This window comes from Acartia tonsa, chromosome 4, assembly GCF_053477335.1.
Source record: "Acartia tonsa isolate MP-2025a chromosome 4, ASM5347733v1, whole genome shotgun sequence".
Lineage (NCBI taxonomy): Eukaryota > Metazoa > Arthropoda > Copepoda > Calanoida > Acartiidae > Acartia > Acartia tonsa.
In genome coordinates, this window is record NC_137263.1 from 46769813 (window position 1) to 46787082 (window position 17270).

Sequence of the window (17270 nt, forward strand, 5' to 3'; positions counted from 1 at the left end):
TCCCCAAAATTTTATTCGTTAGCTTAACAACTTTGGAGGCTAAAATTGAATTTCGATTGGTTGGTTTATTAAGTTGAGTGTCCAAACTTTTCAGCCAATATTATAATATCTAGAAGGGTATAATTTAGTGTATCATAATTGGGGATGCACAACAATTTATCGGCCTTTGTCTTATCCCTGTAGATCCCTGCCAAATATGCCCTGCTTAATAATTCTGAATAAATATTGGCTTTTACTCCTCCCTTATCATTGGAATATACTCATTATTTTAAAAGTAAACCCCCCCCCCCTTGAAATTTTTTTTGGATACTCTTTGTTTCTTTCCCGCCTCTTAAACGCTCTTTTCCTTGCTTAACAGCCATTGTCTCCTTTTTTACTTTCAAGGGTTGCTATGGGATTATACACTGCCCTTTCCGCTAAAAAATGTCAACATTTGTAAATATAAAAAAGTAAATATTGCTTTTAATAGAAAAGAAAGTTGTTTGACACATTGTGACACAATTATAATTATGTGAATAATATTTGTTATTATTTAACCAATTAATGAGCGAATGTATTATATTATACTAGCGGCTGCGCCCCTAGCATCTAGGGGCTCTATATTCGAATGGCAGAAAAATAGCCTAAAACCATACCCAGACTTATTTTTTAAAAAATAAATAGCCTAAAACCATCTGAGAGCCTATAAGAGGCTTCACTTAGCGAGATCCTTCGCTTCAGACAAAAATGCTTAATACTTTAAAAATAGGATAAAATATTCAGGAACCAAGGGGACAAGGGGCTGTTTATTACACTAGTCCCGACAGTTTCCTAATAACGTTTTCTTATTTGTTGACTGAACAACTTTAGGGACTTTTAATGAATTTTGATTGGTTGATGTATCAAGTTGAGTGTCCAAACGTTTCAATTAATAATTGTAATCCACAGAAGAGGGAATTTTGTTTGTCATCATTGTGGATGTACATCAATTAATCGGCCATTGTCTTATCCCTTTAGATCCTTGGAAATATTTCTTTTTAGTATCAAATCTACTCTTTTATTCCAAATGCAAATATGTCTGTGAGAAAGTTTTGAGTGGAATCGCGAGACATCTAGATTTTTGTCAGGAAGCAGCTTATAGTGCTATTATAAATGACGTCATGCAATACAGATTACCAAATTTAATTGACCAAATGTAAAATGTAAACTGGCCTATCCTTGGTAGTTTTTATTGTATGACGTCATTTTTTAGGCACATTAAGCTGCTCTGTTGTCCGTCCTACAAAATAGTACCCCATAAAAGAAGAAAAAAATATTTTGATGAAAAAATATAATTTACACATTTGTGAAGATTTTCTTGACCAAGAAGCATCTGTTTCATGACTGAGGTCAGTCCCGTCTGACTGGTAGCCTGTCTGACCGAATAAGTTAGCAATAATAGCATTTTCTCAGGGGTTATAAAGGATAGAGTTCTGATTTTTCTAGTGCAGATTCCCCTAATTATAGTGCGTGTTTAAACTGCCTTCTAGTCCGTATTATTACTATTTTTTCTAATTCAATATCTGTTTTAGTATTGCATAAAAATGAGAAGATCTTTGCCACAGTTGAGACTTGAGGATACTGAGGGTCACCAGCATGTCATACAGGACCAGGAGGATTCAGGTAGACCAGTCAGTATAGCTACACCAGCATGACATACAAGACCAGGAGGATTCAGGTAGACCAGTCAGTATAGCTACACAAGCATGTCATACAGGACTAGGAGGATTCAGGTAGACCAGTCATACAGGACCAGGAGGATTTAGGTAGACCAGTCAGTATAACTACACAAGCATGTCATACAGGACTAGGAGGATTAAGGTAGACCAGTTATATACAGGACCAGGAGAATTCAGGTAGACCAGTCAGTATAGCTACACCAGCATATAATACAGGACCAGGATGATTCAGGTAGACCAGTTAGTATAGCTACACCAGCATGTCATACAGGACCCGGAGGATTCAGGTAGACCAGTCAGTATAGCTACACCAGCATGTCATACAGGACCAGGAGGATTCAGGTAGACCAGTCAGTATAGCTACACTAGCATGTCATACAGGACCAGGAGGATTCAGGTAGACCAGTCAGTATAACTACACCAGCATGTCATACAGGACCAGGAGGAATTATGCAGACCAGTCAGTATAGCTACATTAGTATGTTATACAGGACCAGGAGGATTCAGGTAGACCAGTCAGTATAGCTGCACAAGTATGTCATACAGGACCAGGAGGATTCAGGTAGACCAGTCAGTATAGCTGCACAAGTATGTCATACAGGACCAATAGGATTCAGGTAGACCAGTCAGTATAGCTACATCAGCATTTCATACAGGACCAGGAGGATTCAGGTAGACCAGTCAGTATAGCTACACCAGTATGTCATACAGAACCAGGAGAACCATATTAGAATTTTTGTTGTAATTGTATGATTTCGAACACATAACGTCAATGTACAATTTTTGTGATTATCAGTTGTATCTAACTTTTTCTAGGCTCAGAATTGGAGTTTGAAGATGATGAAATGCAAAGTAGCGGGACAAATCATAATTTTATTAATCAAACATTTGCTGGAGCTTGGATTAGGGAAGGAAAAACATGTTTAATAAGTTACAATATTTTTTACCCATTAAATTCGTCAATTATCATTGCATAAATCTTATACTATATGTTATTAATCCTATTATATCAAGTAGTTAGCTTTTTTTCTGTAGCGAAGGATCTCGCTAACCGCAGAACCGATGTGATTCTCCTTTACAGTGAAGCTTCTAATAGTCCTGAGATAGTTTTCTTTTGATCAATAAGTCCAGGTATGGTTTTAGGTCATTTTTCGGGTATACTCCTTTTCACGACATCCCTCCATATGGAGCGATGATTTTCTATAGCTCCTTCAAGGAGCTATAGCATAGCCTCTCATCATATGGAGCGATGTGAAAGCCCCTTTTAAGGAGCGTTCATATCGCCCCTTATGATAAGAGGCTATGCTATAGCTCCTTCATGGCCTCTTAATAGCTCCTTTAAAGGGGCGTTCATATCGCCTCTTATGATAAGAGGCTATGCTATAGCCCCATGATGGCTCCTTTATAGCCTCTCCATCGCCCCTCCTTAATTTATATAACAACCCACTTGATGGCCCCTACATCGCTCCTCCATCGCCCCTTCTCCAAATTTATATTACATTGTACTTTGATGGCCCCTACATCGCTCCTCCATCGCCCCTTCTCCAAATTTATATTACATTGTACTTTGATGGCCCCTACATCGCTCCTACATCGCCCCTTCATCGCTCCTACATTGCTCCTTCATCGCTCCTTCTCCAAATTTATATTAAATTGTACTGTGATGGCCCCTACATCACTCCTACATCGCTCCTTCATCGCTCCTTCATCGCTCCTACATCGCCCCTCCATCGCTCCTACATCGCTCCTTCATCACTCCTTCTCCAAATTTATATTAAATTGTACTGTGATGGCCCCTACATCGCTCCTACATCGCTCCTTCATCGCTCCTACATCGCCCCTTCATCGCTCCTTCTCCAAATTTATATTACATTGCAACTTGATGGCCCCTACATTGCTGCTACATCGCTCCTTCATCGCTCCCCCATCGCCCCTCCATTGCTCCTACATCGCTCCTTCATCGCTCCTACATCGCCCCTCCATCGCTCCTACATCGCTCCTTAATCACTCCTTCTCCAAATTTATATTAAATTGTACTGTGATGGCCCCTACATTGCTCCTACATTGCTCCTTCATCGCTCCTACATCGCCCCTTCATCGCTCCTTCTCCAAATTTATATTACATTGTACTTTGATGGCCCCTACATCGCCCCTCCATCGCTCCTTCAACGCTCCTTCTCCAAATTTATATTACATTGTACTTTGATGGCCCCTACATCGCCCCTCCATCGCTCCTACATCGCCCCTCCATCGCTCCTTCATCGCTCCTTCTCCAAATTTATATTAAATTGTACTGTGATGGCCCCTACATCGCTCCTACATCGCTCCTTCATCGCTCCTACATCGCCCCTTCATCGCTCCTTCATCGCTCCTTCTCCAAATTTATATTACATTGTACTTTGATGGCCCCTACATCGCCCCTCCATCACTCCTACATCGCCCCTCCATCGCTCCTACATCGCTCCTCCATCGCTCCTTCTCCAAATTTATATTAAATTGTACTGTGATGGCCCCTACATCGCTCCTACATCGCTCCTTCATCGCTCCTACATCGCCCCTTCATCGCTCCTTCTCCAAATTTATATTACATTGCAACTTGATGGCCCCTACATCGCTGCTACATCGCTCCTTCATCGCTCCTACATCGCCCCTTCATCGCTCCTTCTCCAAATTTATATTAAATTGTACTGTGATGGCCCCTACATCGCTCCTACATCGCTCCTTCATCGCTCCTACATCGCCCCTTCATCGCTCCTTCTCCAAATTTATATTACATTGCAACTTGATGGCCCCTACATCGCTCCTACATCGCTCCTCCATCGCTTCTTCATCGCTCCTACATCGCCCCTTCATTGCTCCTTCTCCAAATTTATATTATATTGCAACTTGATGGCCCCTACATCGCTCCTCCATCGCCCCTTAATAGCCCCTTACCTTAATTTATATAACAAAGCTCCTATATGGCCTCTCTATCGCCCCTTAATAGCCACTTAATTTAATTATATAACATTGCCCCTACATAGCCTCTCCATCGCCCCTTAATAGCCCCTTACCTAAATTTATATAACAAAGCTCCTATATAGCCTCTCTATCGCCCCTTAATAGCCCCTTACCTTAATTTATATAACATAGCCCCTACATAGCCTCTCAATCGCCCCTTAATAGCCTCTTACCTTAATTTATATAACATAGCCCCTATATAGCTTCTCCATCGCCCCTTAATAGCCCCTTACCTTAATTTATATAACATAGCCCCTACATAGCCTCTCAATCGCCCCTTAATAGCCTCTTACCTTAATTTATATAACATAGCCCCTATATAGCCTCTCCATCGCCCCTTAATAGCCCCTTACCCTAATCTATATAACATAGCCCCTACAAAGCCTCTCCATCGCCCCTTAATAGCCCCTTACCTTAATCTATATAACAAAGCTCCTACATAGCCTCTCCATCGCCCCATAATACCCTCTTACCTTAATTATGTAACATAGCCCCTACATAGCCTCTCCATTGCCCCTTAATATCCCCTTACCTTAATTATATAACATAGCTCCTACATAGCCTCCCCATCGCCCCTTAATAGCCCCTTACCCGAATTTATATAACATAGCCCCTAAATAGCCTCTCCATCGCCCCTTAATAGCCCCTTACCTTAATTTATATAAAATAGCCCCTACATAGCCTCTCCATCGCCCCTTAATAGTCCTTTACCTTAATTTATATAGAATAGCCCCTATATAGCCTCTCCATCGCCCCTTAATAGCCAATTTATATAACATAGCCGCTACATAGCCTCTCCATCGCCCCTTAATAGCTCCTTACCTTAATTTATATAACATAGCCTCTCCATCGCCCCTTAATAGCCCTCCATCGCCACTTAAAAGCCCCTTACCTTAATTTATATAACATAGCCTCTCCATCGCCCCTTAATAGCCCCTTATATCCTCCTTCAAAACAGTTATACACCTTCCCAGGATCTATTGGAAGCTACCCTATAAAGGAGAACCATATCGGTTCTGCAGTTAGCGATCTTCTTTGATACATACAGACAATGATCCTGTTACTTTTTATAAGAATTAAAAATAAAATGGCCTAAAGCCATCTCATTACCCATAGGAAGCTTCACTGTAAAGGAGAACCATGTCGGTTTAGTGGTTAGCAAGGTACAGACACACATACATACAGACAAAGATCCTGTTACTTTATTATAAGGATTAAAATAAAATAGTTATTAACCTCCCCAGGACCTATGAGAAGCTACCCTATTAAGGAGAACGATCTCAGGACCTATAGGAATCTTCACTGTAAAGAAGAACCATATTGGTTAAGCGGTTAGCAAGATCCATCGGTACAGACAGACATTCATACATACAGACAAAGATTCTGTTAATTTATTTTAAGAAATACAGATAAAATTGTTATAAACCTTTCCAGGCCTAAAACCATTTCAGGACCTAATTTCTGCCGTTGACAACTCGAGTTAAGTTACTATATTATTTTTACAATGTTTAACTTATCTGTTATTATTGGCTGACGAAAAGTTTGGGCAAAAAAAAAGATTTATTCTTCAATGAAATATCTCTCTAGTATAATTTTGGCAAGTGCTAATTTATTAAGAATAAAGTTTGCCACAAATTTACCAAAAAATCTCATTGTCATTTCGCCTGGGAGGATTGGGATAGTTCCCAAAGTGTTATAAGTTGGCTTATCCAAGAGTGCTGTCTAGTCTCCAAAGTTTTATAATACCGTTTTCTTATTCGTTAGATTAACAACCTTGGGGACTTTTTATTGTTTTGTGATTGTTTAGTTCATTAAGTTGAGTGTCTAAATGTTTCAACCACTAATTCTAAACTAAAGAAGGGGTAATTTTGTGAATCATCAATGGGAATAATTAATATATAAACATACATATATATACAGTGTTTTTTTTTATGAGAACATTTTTGAAAGCAATTTTACCCTACTTATAGTTATCAGAATTTAATGATTAATGGCTTATTCTCTTCGTTTTTTATAACCATTAACAGAAAAGCAAAAAAATATTTCAGTTTTTATTTAAAAAGTACAGTAAATTCAAAATTTCAAAACATGGGTGTCAACATCTAAAATAGTTATTTCTCGCATCGTATTATAAACGGCTTTCCGCGGATATAGAAAGTACAATTATGAGATTAAAACTAGTTTTTTTAGCCCCGAGGTGCCGAAGGCACCGGCTAAAAAAACTGGGTTTAATCTTATGATTGTACATATCTATATTCGTAGAAAGCTGGATATAATACGATGCTAGACATAGTTTTTTCATATGGATGAGAACCAAATTCAAATGAATACGAGAAATGGTTTTAGCGCATTTTTCTTATGCTCAAATCTTCTACCCTTTCCAAGAATGGAGGGAGTACATTGGGGGGCCAGTATTCCCTCCCTGGTTGAGATATGGCCTTCAAATTTCAAAATGTTCTAGTACATGTCACAAATAGTATCTATATAAATTTTTAGCTCTATATCTCAACTTTGAAGCGTTTTGCAGCCATTCTTGCAAAGGTAGATTATAAGAAAAATGCACTAAAACCATTTTTAGATGTTGACACCTAAGTTTTAAATTTTTTAATTTACTGTACTTTTTGAATAAAAACTGAAATATTTTTTGCTTTTCTATTAAAGGTTATAAAAAAAGAAGAGAATAAGCCATTAATCATTAAATTCTGATAACTATAAGTAAGGTAAAATTGCTTTCAAAAAAGTTCTCATAAAAAACACACTGTATATATGTATATATATCATTTTATCGACAATCGTCTTATCCCTGTAGATCTCTGATTATCAGAGCATTTTTGAAATATTTGCTGCTTATTTTTTGGCTGCCTTTGGCAAAATAATTTTTTTTCATAAAAAATGTATACAAAATTATCGTATTAATTTGGTAAATATATCATTGCACTTGAATTATTTTTAAGTCACTAACGGCTAATCCCATAGATGACCCTAGGAGTACTTTAATGAATAGATGTGGTGGAGAGGGGGGGGGGAGGGGGAAGGTTAAGAATTTAAGGGAAGTGATACCTTCCGGGGGCTGAAAGTGTTGGTCCCCTCCCCAAAATGAAAACTTTTCCTGCGAGTAATATAAGCTTCAATGTAAAGGAGAAGCATATCGGTTCAGTTGATACTGATAAACATCCTGTTACTTTAATGTAAATATTAGTTTAAGGATAGTCTGTATAATCTCAGGGAGAAAGGAAACATTAGGCAATTTTTACAATAGTCTCCAAAGTTTTATAATGAAGTTTTCTCATTCGTTGGCTCAAAACTTTGGGGACTTTTGTCATATTTTGGTTGTAGTGTTGCAATTTTGTGTATCGTTATTAGGGATGGATAAAAATTTATCGGCCATTGATCCTTGGTATAATCAACTGAATAACAGTTCCAACAACAAAAATTAAGATATTGCTTCGCTTTTTATGGACAAATATCCTGTTATTTTATTATAAGGAAAAAAAATAAACTATCTTAAAATCATCTCAGGACTCAGCGGTTAGCAAGATCCTACTGTATAGACAGACAGACATACATCATATCGGTTTAGCAGCAAACGAGATCCTTTGCTGCAGACAAAAAAAACTTTGTATATCGACTAGCGGCTACGCCCCCAGCATCTATTGGCTCTGTATTCAAAGGGGAATGAATAAAAGCCTAAAACCTTCCCAGGACTTAAAATAGAATAGCCTAAAACCATCCCTCGACTTAAAATAAAATAGCCTAAAGCCATTACAAGACAAATATTAAGCTTACCTGAAATAGAAAGCCCAATCTGTTTAGTAGTTATTGAGATCTTAAGTTTCAGAACAGAAAGCCTTACTAACGTGGACAAACGCAGGATATTTCGGACAAATGTCGGAGTGGACATTATATAAGTAAAACGCAGAAGTGTCTATAATATCTTAAAAATTAGGTTTCAACAACATTTGTTTAGTTATTTCTACACAGGTTAGGTTAGGTTAAGATATAAATATACAAATAAGCCCCCTGCAGGGGTTAGGCATATAAAAAAAACATATTTGACAGTTGTAAACAATGTGAGAAAAAAATATGTTTTAGTTTAATGAAATGTTCTATCTGTTTCAAACCTTTGCCTTTCGATAGAACTTACCTACTTTGGAAAACTGTCAGACTGATTTTAAAATTTCAGTCTGTGAGAAAAGATATTCAAGATTTTTTTTTTGTTTTGAAAGATTTTTATCTTATAAATAAAATAAAAGACACTCCTGCGTTTTACATAAGCAATGTCCACTCCGACGATTGTCCCATTCCTAGGTTTGTCCAATATGTATTCTTCTTTTATATTTCTCTTTTCTTATTCACTTGCAGCTGCGCTCTTTTTAATGTAAGGAGGCAGAAAAATAGCCTTAACCAATTAGGGGCTTAAATCTGAAAATGAAAAAGCAAAAAACTATCCCATGACCTATGTGAAGCTTCCCTAAAATGGAGAATTTAGTCAGTTTATGAAATTTTTAAGCTTCAGACCAAAAAAAAATACTTTTTTTGTTAAAAGAGAAACTTTTCTACAATTAGGGTTAGTCCTTTCGTCATTGCTCTTCTCATTAAGTTAAGCATGTGGTTTTCTCTGCTATTGTTAAAGATAGACTGTTGAGATTTTTAGTGAATATTCCCATGACATACATATGTATATCCAGTCTATAAATTATTTTGTCTGTCTCTCAATTATGCTTCAAAAGACTTAGGTTTCGTGATAATCTTTGAGTAATAGCATATTCTCTTAAAGTCTGCTCTATAACTTACTTTGTCTGTTTGTTCATTATATGATCCTTATTCAATATTCTATTTAACTAAAAAATTTCATTCTCTTAGTTTATTTTTTTTCTTTATTTCATTATGTTATTATATTATTTATATTTATTTTATTAATTCATTATATTTTCATTATAATTCTCCTTTTTAAATGCGAAACTTTTCTATAGTAAGAATTGGTTTGTCCGTACGTCCAAACGGTTAGACGACATTTTCTTTAATTTAGACATGTTATAAATATCCTATCGATTTCAAACTTTGCAGAATGATTTCTATAACAGTTGGGTACAATATTATATTCATTACTAGAAGGTATGTACGTCCATTTTTTTGTATAATACCATTGTCCCATTCAAAAAAAAATGGGGGGGGATTTTTTTGTTTTTGGGGGGGTTGGGGGTATCCCACCCCCCAAGAAAATAGCCTAAAACCACCACAGGACCAGTAGGTATATTCCCTGAATAGTAGAATATAATCGGTTCAGTGGCTACCGAGATCTTAAGGGACTGACAGACAGACAGACGGATGGACAGACATCATTCTACTTTGTATTATAGATTTACGCTAATTTTAACAAAATTTATGTTTGACCTCCTGATTTTAGAGCTTTGCTTTTGTGAATGTTGTTATCCTTGTTATCTTGCTTTTTTTTCCTTTTTCATAACCTATTATATAAAGTAGTAATCTTTTTTTGTCTGTAGAAAAGCTAACCGCTGAACCTATATGGTTCTCCTTTACAGTGAAGCTTCTTTTAAGTTCATAGAGGGTTTATAATTATTTCAAGGTAGGGTATCTCCACCCTCCCAGAAAATTCACCCAAAGACAAATATTACCCCATCCCCTCAAAAAATCTTTTTAACTTTTTAAAAGCAAAGCTTTTCTATATTAAGGATCAGTCCGTACGTCCGTAACGGTTAGCTATTTTCGTTAATTTAGGCATGTGATTCCTGTAGTAGAAAGGTACGATTTAGAAAGTCTATAATCATTATCAGAATATCCGTACGTCCATTTTAAGCATACTAATTATTAACTTACAACAAATTTTTATGTATCAAAATTATCCGATTAATCTGATTTCTGGGATACTGATTCCTAGGACAACAAAATAGAATGTTATAAGCGAATCGTATCTATAATCAAGTCCAAAAAATGTGAGTACGTCCTTAAGCATTTTCCTGCATGTAAGCAATTTCTCAATAAATTTACTTACAATTTTGTTTCGAATTTTAAATTTATGTTCTGACTATTCCGTTCTGACACTCTACATTATTAATGTTCATTAAACTTTTTTCTACCGTTTCAGAGCTTTGCTTTTATAAATGTTGTCATCCTTGTCATCCTTTTAAAACTTAAATTTAAAACTGAAGAGGGTCACATTCCTTCCTTACCTTAATGCCCTACCTTCTATAATGAAGGGGCAATACAATTACAGAGGCTGTACAGGAGCCATAAAGGGCTTATGTTATATAAATTAAGGTAAAGGGCGATGAAGATGCTTTGTAGGGCCTATGTTATATAAATTAAGGTAAGAGGCTATTAAGGGGCGATGGAGAGGCTATGTAGGGGCTATGTTATATAAATTAGGGTAAGGGGCTATTTAGGGGCGATGGAGAGGCTATGTAGGGGCTATGTTATATATATTAAGGTAATGATTATATAAATTAAGGTAATAGGCTATTAAGGGGCGATGGAGAGGCTATGTAGGGGCTTTGCTATATAAATAAGGTAAGGGGCTATTAAGGGGCGATGGAGAGGCTATGTAGGGCTATGTTATATAAATTAAGGTAAGGGGCTATTAAGGGGCGATGGAGAGGCTATGTAGAGGCTATGTTATATAAATTAAGGTAAGGGGCTATTAAGGGGCGATGGAGAGGCTATGTAGGGGCTATGTTATATAAATTAAGGTAAGGAGCTATTAAGGGGCGATGGAGAGGCTATGTAGGGGCTATGTTATATAAATTAAGGTAAGGGGCGATGGAGATGCTATGTAGGGGCTATGTTATATAAATTAAGGTAATGGGCTTTTAAGGGGCGATGGAGAGGCTATGTAGGGGCTATGTTATATAAATTAAGGTAAGGGACTATTAAGGGGCGATGGAGAGGCTATGTAGGAGCTTTGTTATATAAATAAAGGTAAGGGGCTATTAGGGGCGATGGAGAGGCTATGTAGGGGCTTTGTTATATAAATTAAGGTAAGGGGCTATTAAGGGGCGATGGAGAGGCTATGTAGGGGCTATGTTATATAAATTAAGGTAAGGAGCTATTAAGAGGCGATGGAGAGGCTATGTAGGGGCTTTTTTATATAAATTAAGGTAAGGGGCTATTAAGGGGCAATGGGGCGATGGAGGAGCGATGGAGGAGAGATGTAGGGGCCATCAAAGTACAATGTAATATAAATTTGTGGAAGGAGCGATGAAGGGGCGATGTAGGAGCGATGGAAGAGCGATGTAGCAGCGATGTAGGGGCCATCAAGTTGCAATGTTATATAAATTTGGAGAAGGAGCGATGTAGGAGCAATGTAGGAGCGATGTAGGGGCCATCAAGTTGCAATGTAATATCAATTTGGAGAAGGAGCGATGAAGGGGCGATGGAGGAGCGATGTAGGAGCGATGTAGGGGCCATCAAGTTGCAATGTAATATAAATTTGGAGAAGGAGCGATGAAGGGGCGATGTAGGAGCGATGAAGGAGCGATGTAGGAGCAATGTAGGGGCCATCACAGTACAATTTAATATAAATTTGGAGAAGGAGCGATGAAGGGGCGATGTAGGAGCGATGAAGGAGCGATGTAGCAGCGATGTAGGGGCCATCAAGTTGCAATGTAATATAAATTTGGAGAAGGAGCGATGAAGGGGCGATGGAGGAGCGATGAAGGAGCGATGTAGGAGCAATGTAGGGGCCATCACAGTACAATTTAATATAGATTTGGAGAAGGAGCGATGAAGGGGCGATGTAGGAGCGATGAAGGTGCGATGTAGCAGCGATGAAGGTGCGATGTAGCAGCGATGAAGGTGCGATGTAGCAGCAATGTAGGGGCCATCAAGTTGCAATGTAATATAAATTTGGAGAAGGAGCAATGAAGGGGCGATGGAGGAGCGATGTAGGAGCGATGGAGGAGCGATGTAGGGGCCATCAAGTTGCAATGTAATATAAATTTGGAGAAGGAGCGATGAAGGAGCGATGTAGCAGCGATGTAGCAGCGATGTAGGGGCCATCAAGTTGCAATGTAATATAAATTTGGAGAAGGAGCGATGAAGGGGCGATGTAGGAGTGATGTAGGGGCGATGTAGGAGCGATGTAGGGGCCATCACAGTACAATTTAATATAAATTTGGAGAAGGAGCGATGAAGGAGCGATGTAGGAGCGATGAAGGAGCGATGTAGCAGCGATGTAGGGGCCATCAAGTTGCAATGTAATATAAATTTGGAGAAGGAGCGATGAAGGGGCAATGTAGGAGCGATGAAGGAGCGATGTAGGAGCGATGTAGGAGCGATGTAGGGGCCATCACAGTACAATGTAATATAAATTTGAAGAAGGAGCGATGAAGGGGCGATGTAGGAGTGATGGAGGGGCGATGTAGGAGCGATGGAGGGGCGATGTAGGGGCCATCAAAGTACAATGTAATATAAATTTGGAGAAGGAGCGATGGAGGAGCAATGAAGGGGCGATGTAGGAGCGATGTAGGGGCCATCAAGGGACTAAGATATATATAATAGTGAAGGGGCCATGAAAAGGCGATATTTAATTAAATAGCCCCTTGGGATTAGAGGACATATCATCTCCTCTTTAGAAGGGGCGATATAGGAGCGATAAAGGATCATTTAATCGCCTCTTAGGGCAAGGGGCTATTAAATCGCTCCTTTCAAGGAGTCATAACATCGCCTCTTGTTATATGGGGCTATTAAATCGCCCCTTTCAACGAGCCATTACATCGCCCCATGTCATAAGAGGCGATCAATTAAAATCATCGCTCCATATGGAGGGATGTCGTGAAAAGGAGTATACCCCATTTTTCTACCCTTTCATATCCCTGAGAATATATAGGAAGATGTCCCTCCACAGATTATGACGTCATAAGATAGAATAGCCAATGAGAGGCCAGTATACACTGCAATTGACCAATGGTAAAATTTATGCTGGCCTCTCATTGGTTATTTTATCGTATGACGTCATAATCTGTGGAGGGACTTCAATCATCTTCATATAGAGACCCTAGATGCTACGGGCGCAGCCGCTAGTAAATAATAAGTTGTATTTTGTGTGTTGTGTTTGTGTGTCTGTGTCCAGCAAGAAATAGTAAAGGACGGGAAAGAACGTCCTTCATATTTGATGAAATTAAGTATATATGCAATGGAGGAGGTTTTAGGCTATTATTAAAACAAAAATAAATGTAGTTGCTAATCGAGTAAAACATTAGTTAGATTATAATTTTGTTTATCCATGTTTTATCCATCTTTAGTGGAATAAGCACAATTTCTATGAATCAGGTAATTTACAAATTGTTTATTAAGTTAAAATTAACTTTCTCATTTTTTATGTACTTTAAATTTTAGTTTTAAAAAGAAAAGTAATTATTTAATTGGTGGTTATCTTTTTTATAGGAACGATAATTCTTGGGCGGGTGGTGGTACCCTCCCCCAAAATATTTATTGTAATCCCGGGTCTATAAGAAGCTACATTGTAAAGTAGAACTATATTGGTTCAGCGGTTAGTGAAATCCTTTGTAACAAACAGACAGACATATAGATAATCCTGCTACTTTTAAATAAGTACATATTACGATCTTTCCTATTTCCTCTCGCTTTGGAGAATTTTGATGATAAATTTGAGAATTTCAGAAATATTATTTATTGAAAATTTTCCTACTAATTCTTAGAAGAAGTTTTGGTTGTGTATTAATTTATCTTTCATTGATTTATCACCAATCCAAGATTAAAATAAAGAATAATGAATTTAACATAGTTAGTTACATTTTTATTTACATTTAAATTTTTAAAAAACTTAAAAAAAGGTTCTATATTAAATGCAAAATATGTAAATTCGCTAGTACTATCCATTAATTTGACAATGCAAAAATAAATCAAAAGTGTAATAATTGTTTTATTAATATTTAAAAATAATTTAACTGGCCTAATCTAGAATTTTATTCCTTTTTTTCGTACTAAGTTTAAATAATCCAAATATATAGGTAGATTGTATTTAAAAGCAATACTTAGTTAGGACAATGGGCGATAAAAAAAATATAATCCAAATTCTTTGTTTGGGAAAAAAGGGCAGTAGAATAATTACTCATAATTGTTCTATCCCTCCCTGCGTATTCTTAGCTTTTCTAGTTTATTTCACAAAAATTTTTTTTTCTATATTTATAAAAGGGTGGTGGTTAGAAACTCTTAAAATAGCGCAAAATCAGTTCAGCGGTTACCGAGATCTTCAGCTTCAGACAGACAGACATCGTTCTACTGTCTATGTTAATTACATTCTAGACAAATATGAGAACAAGGTTTCCAAGTGCTGGTGTTCCATTTTCAGAACTCCATGCTGCAGCTATATCAGGGGATAAAGCTACTATTGAAAGGGTAAGTAACAATAAAAGGGGTAATTTTTTTCGTATTTTCTGTTAGGTTGTATATAACCGTTTAGTCAAATGCGCTTATTAAGTCACACTGTTCTTAACAAGTGGACTTGACTAAACGCTAACACACAACTTTACAGAAAATATGCGAAAAAAATTACCCCCTTTATAGTTATTTATAAACTAAACAGTGAAAAGTTTTGAAAATTGATTCATTCCAAAGTTATGACGTCAATGGTAGTAACCCAGCCAGAAAGTAGCGTCACTATCGCGCTACTATAGCGCACGATATCGTGTAGCAATCGAGCACGAGTTCTTACGATATCGCTAAATAGTCGTCCAATGCACATCGACGATATGTTACGATAAATGGTCGAAAAGGTACTTAGAGCTGCGCGATACACCTACGAACTCGTAAGCGATATCGTAAGGTTCGTAAGCGATATTGTGCTTAAATCGTGAATAAAAAATACATTTAAAAAATATTTAACATCGTGTAGTTTAATGTAAGGAACAGGTCCATAATCCAATCAATTTCATAATAATCAAAATTAGTACATTTCATACAGAGAGAGAGAGAGAGAGAGAGAGAGAGAAAGGGTCGCAATCTCTACGTGAATATTGTGTACTCAATAATTGTAAAGGGTGATATTGCATCTCTTACCATTACAATAAGATTATAGAGGAAGTAGTGTTTTACTGAATATTGGTTATTTTAAGTACCATTAAGACATTTTTGTACTTTTATTGTTGTTTAAAATGAAAATGCTTTCAACAATTTATTTTTTTTTAATAATAGATCATTAACACATTATGATATTATGTCATACCAGTTTTGAATTTATTTTGGTTGATAACAAAAAAAATTCAAATTGTCTACATAAAGTAATGGGAATACCTAGCGGCAATTTTATAAACTATATTTATCACACAATGATTTTGATTCTAAGTTGGTTGTGTGTCTGTTTGTAAGTGTGTGTTGACACACATAAAATGCTATTGTTTACGATTTCTTAGGCAAATCGTGGTTGCCGCGATTTTTACTACAAAATCGAATTAATCCCTAGCGATTTTTTTCAATTTTTGCCATAAAATCGTAAATAAGATTTTCGCGATAAAATACTACATATCGGATGCGAGTTTCCTTACGACGTTTCTAGCTGGGAATGTGGGAAACAATAAATTTAATAAAACTTTATCAAAATTTTTTTAAAAATTGCAAAAGTTAAAAAATAATTTTTCCGTATTAAAAAAATTAGGTAACAAAAAAAATTATCTTTTATTTTTTTATTTCGGAAAACTTTTTGTAAAGGCAAATGATAAATAAATAAATATATGACAAAGGTTAAATAGGCCAAAAATAATTTTATATTTGATATTAGATATTAGTAGAAGAATCTGGAGAGCCAGATATTCCAGACAAGTTTGGTAGGACACCTGCCATGTATGCCATCATTGGGAACAATCTGGATTGTTTACACACCCTCATCAAGTACAACTGTAATTTAGCTATAAGTGAGTTAATTTTTTGGACAATATACTTTAATTATATGTTTTTTTAGTTGCTAGGCTTCTATACAATTGCTCTAGTCTGCCTTTTTCTTGATCTCTAAAACTTATCATATGTCTTTATAAAGGCTACAGGTTCAACATGTTTCTTTAAGGAAGCCTGTAGGAAATACTGCTGAAAGACTGCCACAAGCCTCCAGCTTTAATAACAAAAAAATTATAGGCATCTTAAAATAACATTTTAGGGAGTTTCTAAATGTACTAGCCAGGTACGTTGTTTCGGGATCACTGAATAGTATCTAGAACTTTTCGCTATGAGAATATATATTTGTTGTAGCTGATTACAGTGGTAGAAATTGTCTTCATTGGGCTGTACACCATGCTAGATCTGACTGTATTCAGACAATACTAAGGTAACTATCTATATTGGACTGTACACCATGCTAGATCTGACTGTATTCAGACAATACTGAGGTAACTATCTATATTGGGCTGTACACCATGCTAGATCTGACTGTATTCAGGCAATACTAAGGTAACTATTTATATATGACTGTACACCATGCTAGATCTGACTGTATTCAGACAATACTAAGGTAACTATCTATATTTGACTGTACACCATGCTAGATCTGACTGTATTCAGACAATACTAAGGTAACTATCTATATTGGACTGTACACCATGCTAG

General features: G+C 36.7%; 1 protein-coding gene across 1 annotated transcript; it reads left to right on the forward strand.

Moving 5' to 3' along the window:
• The first annotated feature begins 1554 nt into the window (after positions 1 to 1554).
• Positions 1555 to 17110, forward strand: LOC145318341 (uncharacterized). The gene is made up of 6 exons (XM_080159640.1): positions 1555 to 1641; positions 2514 to 2600; positions 13954 to 13985; positions 14982 to 15074; positions 16453 to 16585; positions 16917 to 17110. The coding sequence occupies exons 1-6, from the start codon at positions 1563 to 1565 to the stop codon at positions 16994 to 16996; spliced, it is 504 nt and encodes a 167-aa protein (XP_080015766.1). The 5' UTR covers positions 1555 to 1562; the 3' UTR covers positions 16997 to 17110.
• The last annotated feature ends 160 nt before the right edge of the window (positions 17111 to 17270 follow it).

Bases quoted from the DNA above. Each gene is read 5' to 3' on its own strand.
- LOC145318341 (XM_080159640.1), top strand. From the start codon at position 1,563: ATGAGAAGATCTTTGCCACAGTTGAGACTTGAGGATACTGAGGGTCAC. The intron at 1,642-2,513 runs GTAGACCAGTCA...AACTTTTTCTAG, and splicing joins ACAGGACCAGGAGGATTCAG to GCTCAGAATTGGAGTTTGAA. The intron at 15,075-16,452 runs GTAAGTAACAAT...ATTTGATATTAG, and splicing joins ATAAAGCTACTATTGAAAGG to ATATTAGTAGAAGAATCTGG.